This window comes from Phyllopteryx taeniolatus, chromosome 3 (genome assembly GCF_024500385.1).
Source record: "Phyllopteryx taeniolatus isolate TA_2022b chromosome 3, UOR_Ptae_1.2, whole genome shotgun sequence".
Taxonomy (NCBI): domain Eukaryota; kingdom Metazoa; phylum Chordata; class Actinopteri; order Syngnathiformes; family Syngnathidae; genus Phyllopteryx; species Phyllopteryx taeniolatus.
In genome coordinates this window covers 22,855,966-22,867,644 of record NC_084504.1, presented here as the reverse complement: position 1 = coordinate 22,867,644, position 11,679 = coordinate 22,855,966, and the positions used below count along the sequence as shown (strand labels likewise).

The following is an 11,679-nucleotide window of genomic DNA, read 5'->3' as shown; positions in this document are numbered from 1 at the left end:
AGGTTGTCCGCTCCAGGTGGGTAGAGTAGCCAAACATTGTACTCAAGTAAGAGTACTTTTACTTATTACCAGGAAAAACCCATGGCATAAGATTCATGTAAATGGCCTTTTTTTTGTGTTCAAAACGGCGACTGATTTGCTTGTATCACCTATCATTCTGAAACACTAGCATGTTTTTAAAGACATCATACAACATTACCCTTGAAAATAAAAGATTCACAGATGAATTGATAAGAAAATGTAGCTAAAGTGCACGTTTTCATGCACGTGAAGACTTTCCTATCTTACACAAGCAACATAGGCTCTTGAAATGACATACAAAGCTCGTTTCTCACTCACACTGTATAACTTCAACATATTTCCTTGAGACCAATTCCTATTTAGACACTGCTTTCGAGCAATCTTCCAGGATTATCAAGAGCACAAAAACAGAAATAGATGAGATTTTAAAAAAAATATATTTTTAAAAGCTGATTATGTATGATATCCCTCCCAAGAAAAAAAAAAGCTGCAAATAGCAAACACTATTTAATATCATTCCAAAGAAGGGTCATGCCCTCAACTATTGCCAGTTGAGTAAATAAACGCCTCTGGCCACTAATTGGGGAACTATTGTTTTTGTTTATCTAGGTTATTACCTGGCCACTGTGCAGGAGAAGTGTTTGGCTGAATGGACCCATCCATGCCGGCGGCTCTCGCTGGATGCTTCTGAGAGAGCAAAATGCTCTGATACACAATTCCTGTGAAGTTGTTCATGTGACTGCGGGAGAAGAACCGGCAGAGTATGTGAAGCTGTAGGTTTGTTAGACATCAAATGCACAACAGAATAAAAACACAAAAAACAAGGCCTATTCTGTAATACTAATGTGCAGCATGGTAATTAAGTTTGATAATTCATCGACAGCTTACACTGAATTTTAAAGCTGGTATTTTTCTGTGTTGCTGTTCAGTATAAAGGGTACTGACAGAATGGGGTTATGAAACCGACCTGACAATTGATCAGAGCCATAACAGGAGCTGTATATTTGTTATGTGTTATTATGGTTTCAGCCATTCCAACAAAATACAAATCACGCACATGGAGGCAAGGAAGCGATGTCATTTGATATGTGTATGCAGGATCAGAAACTGTCATCCCAAAGCCAGTTTCTATCAGAATAGATCCCGATTCAGCAGCCATTTAAATTAGCAGTCATCCAAATGCACAAATGCATCAAACCCAAAACTAAGACGTGGCAAACTACAACACCCTAATCTGTGCACGCAAGTACATGAACATCAAAAAAAGTTCTCTAAACAAAGAGAATGTCATAAAGGCAGATTTGATAGACTGTATCCCTCAGAACAATTTGAGTCCCTTAAGTCACAAACAAATGTACTAGGGATGCACTGATACCAATACCAGTACCAATACCAGTACCAAAACTGTACGTCTGTACTCTTACTTGGGACTCCCAAAAATGCTGCGATACTACACACTGATACCAGTTTACCAGCCTGACATAAATTCCGTGCAGGTGGAGTAGGAGCCATGTCAGCTGTGTGGAGATACTTTAAGGAGACTGATGACAACACTTTTAGGAAACTACAAAATGGATGATGAACTCTGCTCGGATGGTGACTGAGGTGGCCGCGCTCCGGTCACGAAGCTGCTGTGAGGAAAGCTGGGTGGGCGTCATGCTTCAGCACAGCAATTAAGTAAGCAATAGTGAGATAAAGTATCACTTTAGTTGTCCTATCACAGTTTAATTTTATAATTCTTTTATTTCATTTTACTTACTTTATTTTGCAGTTAACACGTATACGAAGGATGTAATTCTATGTGAATATCTGCAAGACTAACATTCTTCTTTGACTCTAATCCACTTTATGTCCTCTTTTTACATAATGCTCCTGAGTGCTCAGAGTGACATCACATAACAGAAACTTTGTGTGACAGGCTAAATTTAAGCGAAATGTGAGGAAAGACTTGGAAAATTATACAGTTGGATGTTAAAATGTCAGTAATGACAAGTTACCCTACAACTGCTGTATTTGAGTAAAACTTGCCATGTTCAAGTTAGTTTAGTTAGTGTTTTGGAACAATGATTGATTAAAATTAAATGTTATCACAATTGCAAGACCCCCTTAGATTTTTCACTCTTTGCATATTGCAGCGATTTGTTAAAATTATTTAAGTTCATTTTATTCCTCATTAATGTACACAGCATCCCATATTGAATTTCAACAATTTTTGCTGATTTATTAAAAAAGAAAAACTGAAATATCACACAGTCATAAGTATTTATGGCAGAGTGGCCTGACGGAAGCCTCCCCTCAGTGCAAGACACATGAAAGCCTGCATGGAGTTTGCTAAAAAACACCTGAAGGACTCCAAGATGGTGAGAAATAAGATTCTCTGGTCTGATGAGACCAAGATAGAAATTGTTGGCCTTAATTCTAAGTGGCATATGTGGCGAAAACCAGGCACTGCTCATCACCTGTCCAATACAGTCCCAACAGTGAAGCATGGTGGTGACAGCATCATGCTGTGGTTGTGTTTTTCAGCTGCAGGGACAGGGAGACTTGTTGCAATCGAAGAAAAGATGAATGCGGCCAAGTACAGGGATATCCTGGACAAAAACCAAAGTGCTCAGAACCTCAGACTGGCCTGAAGGTTCACCTTCAAAATAGACAATGACCCTAAGCACACAGCTAAAATACCGAAGGAGTGGCTTCAGAACAACTCCGTGTTTTTGAATGGCCCAGCCAGAGCCCTGACTTAAACCCAATTGAGCATCTCTGGAAAGACCTGAAAAGGGCTGCCCACCAACGTTCACCATCCAACCTGACAGAACTGGGAAGGATCTGCAAGGAGGACTGGCAGAGGATCCCCAAATCCAGGTGTGAAAAACTTGTTGCATCATTCCCAAAAAGACTCATGGCTCAAAAGGGTACTTCTACTAAATATTGAGCAAAGGGTCTGTGTGATATTTCAGTTTTTCTGTTTTAATAAATGTAAAAAATTTCAACAAGTCTTATTTTTCTGTCGATATGGGGCGCTGTGTACATTAATGTGGAAAAAAAACGAACAAATTATTTTAGCAAATGGCTGCAATATAGAAAAGAGTGAAAAATTTAAGGCGGTCTGAATACTTTCCCTACCCACTGTGTATACACACACACTTTTTTTTTTTTTAAACTAACTGATTTCAAGACATTTCTTAATTGGGGCTCTAGGATGATGAACCGTGGCATGCCTTCGCTCTCTCTCTATGTAAGCTTGACTGGTTGATCCAGGCGATGGATGTATCCAGTGTACATTGCAGCATGTTTCTGAGCAATTTTAAAATGTCGCCAAGGGATGCATAACTTTGATACAACCTTAATTTTCCACCACTCCACTGACACGACCCCCTTAATGACACTGGACCCACTGGTCTATTCAATTGTTTTGCTGTAAACGTGTTCATGTTACTCCTCTGGTTGCACTTGCTGGAAAACTTATTTGGGTAGAATGAAGAGAAATAAGGAGCATGGACACTGGTAACCATGCATACTAAATAATGCAAGGGGTGATGCACGCATGCGGTCAAATCAGACAACAAATGGGATGATATTCTCTTCTGGTTTTTGGAATACAGAAAGGATGTAAAAAATGTACAGAGAGCTTTTGAAGCTGCTATTTGTCAGTCTTGATTTAAAAATTTTTATTAGATTTGTTGCAGATGGCACGAACATTATTTCAAAAATAATATGCAATGTTTTAACATTTAGGCTTACAGTGTTTGTGAGTTTCTGTCATGTTTCTTGATAGCTTACAAATGAATTTTAAATTACGCTTGACAAGGCTGGTACTCTTAATGCTGGAAGCTCTGTGAGCCTGGAGAGATTTTGCGAGAGAGAAAGACAAATTTTTTTTTGAAGGCCGCTCTGAAACGTGTGCTACATTCTAAACGTTGTAATTAATTGAGGACTTGTTTTTTTCATGTTTCTCATGTGACAGACTTTATACACACACACACCAACCATCTATGGCATGCTACTGGGACTTGAAGTGCCTAACTAAATACCTAGGTCTATTTCTAATTCAACCCTTCCCTTTCTGTTGCAGTCGTTAGCAACTATCCTACCAATCTCCTCGAGCAAATTTACACTTCCCCTTCCCAAAAATAGCCAAACGAAAAATGGAAAACAGTTAACTTCCAAGACAGGTGAGAGGTAGATTATCTGATAATTGAATTAATGTTTTTTTTAAATGCCCTTTATCAACTCCTTGGCAGGGACTGTTAATAGTTTGAAGTTTGGATTTTTATTGAAGGACATTCTTATTTTTTTGTTGTTGGCCTTTGAATAAAGATTTACATAAAAAAGAAAGGTAGTTGGAGATAGATAAATAGACGACAGATTTTAAATACAAAACAACAAACAAATACGACTGATGTCTTTTATCGCAAATTTCATTTCTCGTGTTTATAATATTAAAATTTGTTTATTCCAGATTCAGTGTTCAAGCAAAATTTAAGTTTGTTGTCAATGATAACCTTTAACGCCACATTTCTGCAGAAAAGGGAAACATGCACATCGCAGTGATTTTTCATTAAATATTGAGTTTGGCCCGTGACGATGTCCCAATTTTTAATTTTGGCCCACCGTGAATTTGAGTTTGACACCCCTGCTCTAAAGCCTCTTACAGGGGACATTTTAGCTCTCAAAAGAAAGTACATTTTAAAGATGAACAGATATCACTTTTTTCAGACCGAGCATAAGTATTTACAGTTGAGTACTCGCTGATACCGAGTACCAATATTTGATAGTCATTACGTCTTGCAATTGTGACGAAATTGTGTTTCATTTCAATCAAAGTTTGTTTGAAAACACAAAGCAAACATTTTTGAACATGGCATAAATTTCACTCATATATCATTTTTTTTTAGAGTAACAACTTGTCAGTACTGACATTTCAACATGCAACTGCATGTTTTTTTCAAACAGTCTTGCCACACATTTAACTGAGATGCAACAGAAGGCATTTCAATTATGTGCTGTCTCAGTCTGAACATTACAGGGCACTATGTAAAAGGAGTACATACAGTAGATAAGAGACGAAGAAGAAATGAGATGAAGAACAGTCTTGTGGATGGATATTCATATGTCATACAGTTTAAAAAAGACGTTCACATACATTACATTAAAAAGTCGAAGTAGTGAAAAATTGTCCCAAAAAAATCATTCACTCATTATTCTGGCATTTAGCAAATAAAAATAAATTGAGTAATCATTAAGGACCTAAGCAGGAAAATGTTAACCTGATTTCATGTCAGACAGTAGGAAAAATGTAAAAAAAAGTATGCATCTTTTTATATAGTGTATGTAAACATCTGGTTTCAACTGTAGGATGCAATGTTACCCATGTGTAGAGTGAGTAAAAAGAAAAACAAAAGTGCTTCTTGAGGATACCACAGGTTGTAAAATAAAACTGTGACATGACAAATCAAGTTATAATTTATCACACTTTTTCACTTATTGCTTACCATAATTTCTTGTGGATAATATTCTCGAGTATAATGCACACCCCCAAGATTTACTCAAAAAAAATCAGGAAAACCCTTCTTCCTATATATAATGTGCACCCTTGACTTCCTATTCATTTATATATTTACCTAAATGCTAGTGGTGAGCCTCTCCTAATTAGTTTTTCTATCATGTGTCCGTAATCATTAATATTATTGTACTATTATTAATACTAAAGTTTACTTAATTATTGTATTTAATATTGTAGTACACCCTAGAGTTTAGTTTTAACACTGTGGCTTTATGGAAGCATTTTCCACTTCACGTGACCATTGGCAAGTCAGCTGGCTTGCCCAATGTCAATGAAAGTTAGAGAGGTCATGTGCCCTGATGACAGGTTCACTCCTGGTGCAAGATCATTAAAAAAAAAAAAAAATCTAAATAAAATAATAATAAAAGCTGCAGAGGGGTAACAATAAACACACAAGATCAATTAACATATTATTACAACTACTTATGGGATTAGGGAACTAATTGACTTAAAACAGCATTTTTAACAACTATACAAGGGCACTAGGAACGTTGGGACATCCTCTCATAGCGAGCCGTCATGATGACGTCAACTATGACGTCATCGTTAAAACAAGGCGGCTCACTATCAGAGAATTTCCCAGCGTGCCTAGCGCTACATTATATTATATATACAAACATACATACACACACACACACACACACACACACACACATATATACACCGTGCCATCAGAAAGTATTCACACCCCTTCACGTTTTTCCACATTTTGCTGTTACAGACTTATTCTAAAGCTGATTTGAGTATAGTTTAAAACCAAACAAACAAACAAAAAAAAAATCAACATAAAATATCCCATAATGACAAAGTAAAAACATATTTTCAGACATTTGTGTAACGTTATAAAAAAAGAAACATTCAAACATAATAGGTACATCAGTATTCACACCCTTTGCTATGACACTAAAACTTAAACTAAGGTGCATCCGATTTCCACTGAGCATCCTTGAAATGCTTCTACAACTTGAATGGAGTCCACCTGTGGTAAATCCAGTTGATTGAACATCATTTGGAATGGCACACACCTGTCTATATAAGGTCTCATAGTTGACAGTGCATATCAAGCAGAAACCAAGCAATGAAGTCTAAGGAATTGTCTGCAGATCTCCGAGACCGGATTGTGTCAAGCCACATATCTGGGAAAGGATACAAAAGAATTTCTGCAGCATTTAAGGTCCCGGAAAGCACTGTGGTCTTGATTATTCGGAAATGGAAGAATTTTGGAGCAGTCCAACCAAGCTGAGTAACCGGGGAAGAAGGGCCTTGGTCAGAGAGGTGAACAAGAACCCTATGGTCACAAAGGCGGACCTCCAGTGTTCCCTTGCGGAGATAGGAGAACCATCCAGAATGTCAACCAGTGCTAACGCACTCCACCAATCAGGCCTTTATGGTAGAGTGGTCAGATGGAAGCCACTTCTCACTAAAAGGCACATGGCAGCCCGCTTGGAGTTTGCCAAAAGGGACCTTAAGGATTCTCAGACCAGCAGAAAAAAAAATATCTGGACCAAAATATAACTTTTTGGCCTGAATTGCAAGCGTCATATCTGGAGAAGAAGAGGCACGGCTCATCACCTGGCTAACACCATCCCTACTGTGAAGCATGGTGGTGGCAGCATGCTGTGGGGCTGTTTTTCTACTGCAGGAATTGGGCGATTAGTCCGCATAGAGGGTAAGACGACAGCTGCCAAATATAGAGAAATTCAAGAGAACTTGCTTCAGAGTGCTCTTGAACTCAGACTAGGGCGTCGAATCACCTTCCGCCACGACAATGACCCAAACCACACAGCCAAGATAACAAAGGAGCGGCTTCAGGAGCAGCCTGTTTATGTCCTTGAGTGGCCCAGCCAGAGCCCGGACTTGAATCCAATCGAACATCTCTGGAAAGACGTAACAATGGCTGTCCACCGACGCTACCCATCCATCCTGATTAACCTTGAGAGGATCTTCAGAGAAGAATGGGAGAAAATGCCCCAAAGCAGGTGTGTCAAGCTCATAAAGACACACCCAAGAAGACTTGAGGCTGCCATTGCTGCCAAAGGTTCTTATGAATACTTACACACCTATAATATTTAAATGTTTACTTTTTCAATAAATTTGCACAACTGTCTGAAAATATGTTTACGTTGTCATTAAGGGGTATTTTATGTATATTTAAAAAAAAAACTATATCAGCTTTAGAATAAGTCTGTAACATAGCAAAATGTGGAAAACGTGAAGGGGTGTAAATACTTTCTGGTGGCACTGTGTATGTGTGTTTTATATACATTTTCCCACTGTAGCTGCTTCAGCTTACCTATAGTGCCCGTCACATAGACACTGATATATACAGGCAGACAAGGAGGCAGCCAAAGTGTGCATTACATATATCTGAAAAGATAAGAAAAAGTGTAAAAAAAAAATTAAAAAAATGCATTGCTGTATAACCAACAAGTACAATTTTAAACGTCTTGAAGCACGTTTTGTTATATCAATATAGCTATTTGCTAAATTATAGGTCATTGTATTAAATACAACAATACAGTGAAAAAAACAAAAAACACCTGACCTCGTTGTTAACGACATCTGGATGTGGAGGAGAGTTGAGCGTGTTGATGGTCTGCAGGATGTCGTGCGTCAGGTTGGTCAGGTAGACGATGGGATTGGCCACCACAGTCTTCACGTTGGCTGTACAAGCCATCAGGAGAGGGAGTGAGGTGTGTTGGGAGCTTGTCGCTAAAGCTGATGGGCTGCAGTTGTCCTGTTAAGACATCACACAGCATGATCAACTCAAAAGTATACATAGTTATTTTTTGGCATGACATTAAGAGATTAGATCAGAAAAATTATCAAACTGACCTTGTTTACTAGAAGCCTAAAAATGATGCTCTCTGGGAAATAATACCCACGGCCTATTACTGTATGTTTCTCCCGCTTGATGAATCTCAATAATTTGTTACAGAATTCTTTTAACAGAATCTGCACACAGACTGACAATGACAACCTAACAGACAGTCACAAACCACTGCTAGTTCCTCAACAACAAAAGGAGAAAACTACAGGACTACCGCTGGGATAAACTGCCTTTATTGCCTTGACTGGAAAATCCAAGGACTAATGGGTTTGTTTTGATGTGGCAGCAAAAGAAATCGGCATGTGGTTGGTGGGACGTGTTTTGAATTCGTAGCTCAAGTTTTCAAATGTCTGTAACTAGAAAACGATTTAGAATGGAACCTCCGACATCAAACACCCCAAAAGTCAGGGTTATGGTCAAACCATTGTCATCGTCAAAATGTGTTGTGCTTTTTCTCTGACTTTTTCCTGATGTCACCACAGAAGGGTACATGTGATGGCAAATTGTAAATGTTAAGTATGTCACGAAAAAGATTGTGTTCGGCTTTGGGCCTTTTTAACTCAGTAAAATAAAGGCAAGTAGTAAAAAGAGGAAATTATGTAAATTTTGTTAAACAGTTGTGATGGTAAAGATAGATACTTTATTCATCTAGTGAGGAAAATTAAATCAATAAACAGTTGAAAACCAAACAAATACATGAAGACCATGTAAGGTAATTTTCATGTTTTGTTAAGTGCTAAAAACATGCATCTGACTCACAGCTGAAAGTTTTGTGATGAGTGTTTTTGCAGAAATGCCCACAGCGTCTGAAAGCCTGATTTTTATATGTATAGAAAAACACACACATTTCATACACACTGTGGTGTGTTACATTTACAAGACATTTTTTTGGTCAGTTTACAGGGTCTTTAAACAAAAATAAATTGTCATGAATATATTGTAGTATACTGTACACCGCCTCCCACCCAAAGTCAGTTGGGATAGGGTCAAGCTCATCCGTCATCCAAAAAGAATAAGCTGAAACAGAATATGCAAAACTGAATAATATTGCATGGCAGGATATACTGTTATGACCTGGTGAGATTCTTGAAGCAGTAAAATGAGCTCCATGCGAACAGAGGCCAGTCCTCCGCCATGGGAGCCATACAAGCTGCAGTAACTGAGGAACATCCTCAGTAAAGGCTGGTTACTCTTCAACCAGTTTCTCCTGCTCCTCTGACTGTCTCTGCAAGGACTTGTGGGCTGGAAACAGGAAACACATTTACTTAACGTTTTAATACTAATATTGACATACATGCCTTGTAAATACTCCCAGACATAAATCAGCTGGAAAGTGTTACAAGATCATCTGTAGTGTCAGCACTAAATTAACAAATCTAAAAAAATAAACGTTTTAAACACAACAGTAAGTGCACTCACCAACTGTGTTTAATAGTAAATTATGCTGGTGACATTGAATCGACGCAAAATTGTACTTCCCGTACATGTTGCGTGTAAATGCTAAGAAATTTTAGCGCCAAAGACGTAAATTAAATAATGCAGTTGCAATGAAAAGAACAAACATTCCTGATACACTGTGGTGGGGTTTTATCAAATTCCTCAAGAACATGTAAGCGAGCCAGAAGAGGCATAATAAGATCTAACACCCACCGGTTCATCCTCCACCAACCCAGGGATATGTGCATCTTCTAGGGCAGACACCTGTGGAAGACAGGGGTTGTAACTGCAACAGTGCTGGAGAGTCACCACCTATAAAGGGGATCAAACTGTTATATACAGATGCTGGTTTACAGAAGAGTTTACATACATGGGGTTCTCAGTTTACAGTGATCTCGACCGACAACATTTTAAGGTTAAGAACGGTGTGCAATTAAATAGTTTGACCAATGGTAGAATAGTTGGTCACGCAGCACAAGAAGGGCCGCTCAGTTACCGCCGTACTCACTCATTTTTCCATTTGATTGGTTTATATACAGTAAATGGCCTACAAAAGATTTACTGTAATAACTTTATTACTGCTAAAGTGATAGACTACGGTCGCATCGCCGCCATAGGAACGGAACTTCGTCGTAAACTAAGGACCCCTCTATATGTAAGACGGCATACAATTACCTCTCTTTCCAACCACTGGTAGAGCTGGTAACGTAGTTTTCCTCCATCCAGTTCATATCCTGTTGAAAGTGTCCTCAGCTCATTGGTCAGAATCTTCAAACAGGCAGTAAACTTCAGCTGTGCAACCAAGACGTCATCAGAAGGGTCAATGCAGTCACTGCTGTCCTCATTGTCCTCGCTGTCCTCGTCCATCCCTGCCTCCATTGGAGGTAACATGCGGTTGTGCGTGTCGTGGAACACATTACTGTTATCTGCAGGTCTACAACTTTTACCATTTTTACTGTCCTCCTCATCATCATCGTCGTCGTCGTCTTCGTCATCTTTGTCGCTGTCCCACTTCAGCTCCAGGGGCTCATCTGGATGTAAGAGTGATGGCTGGCTCCAGTCAAAACTCAACACTGAATCAGAGTGGCTGTTAGATAAACTGCCCCCGCCTGACTCGTAGCCGTTCAGCGCAGGCTCAGACCAGTCCTGGTTTGACGTTGGCCCGTTCTTACTCCCAGCACTGAACTCAGAGGACTCCTGGTTGAGTTTGGAGCTTTTGCGGACTTTGGGCATCTTGGAAAGGACTTCCAGCGCCAGCATTGGGCAGCCTGCTTGCAGGTGAGCGTATGCGGCAGTGAAAAAGAGTCTTCTCTCCTCAAGGCTAATGGAGTCAGCTCTCCGACCTTCTGCGGTCAGGCTGACTTTTGCCTTTTCAGAAGAGCCGAAATGGCGACGGAGGAGGAGCGGGTGGGTACAGAGGTAGGTGTAAAAGTTGAAAACCTCGGCGTTACTTGAGGACACAGAACCTGTCATACACACATGACACATGAACTTGTTTCTTCTGTCAGTGTCAACTTTTAGCAGCCGTTAAGAGTTTGGGGTGATAGACAGTTTAGTCTCTTTTCACAAAAGCATAATAAAGACAACTTGGTGGTTTTAAAGCATAAGGACATCACATTCATAATTAAGCCTTTGACTTTTGTCACACGATTGATGTTAAAATGCACTTTGATCATTTATAAAGGGTGTAGCACAGGGACCTCAACCTGGGACTATGACGGTTAATAAGCCTGTCTGGTTCATGTTGAGTTCAATTTAGCCATTTTTTAAAGATATCCTTGAAAGATTTATTAAATCAAATGTTTTTACTATCCAGTAGTGACATTAT

General features: G+C 39.2%; 1 protein-coding gene across 4 annotated transcripts in view; it reads right to left on the bottom strand.

Moving 5' to 3' along the window:
- LOC133475194 (dmX-like protein 1) overlaps positions 1 to 11,679 on the bottom strand; it is a 64,583-nt gene that overhangs the window by 20,865 nt on the left and 32,039 nt on the right. For 3 of the 4 annotated variants that reach the window (XM_061767685.1, XM_061767686.1, XM_061767688.1), the window contains 6 exons: positions 10,527 to 11,317; positions 10,065 to 10,163; positions 9,489 to 9,656; positions 8,130 to 8,321; positions 7,878 to 7,951; positions 639 to 760 (listed from right to left, as the gene is read on the bottom strand). In XM_061767685.1, the coding sequence (XP_061623669.1) occupies positions 639 to 760; positions 7,878 to 7,951; positions 8,130 to 8,321; positions 9,489 to 9,656; positions 10,065 to 10,163; positions 10,527 to 11,317 (1,446 nt within the window). The remainder of the gene's footprint in view (positions 1 to 638; positions 761 to 7,877; positions 7,952 to 8,129; positions 8,322 to 9,488; positions 9,657 to 10,064; positions 10,164 to 10,526; positions 11,318 to 11,679) is intronic. The other variant, XM_061767687.1, reaches the window with a different exon arrangement.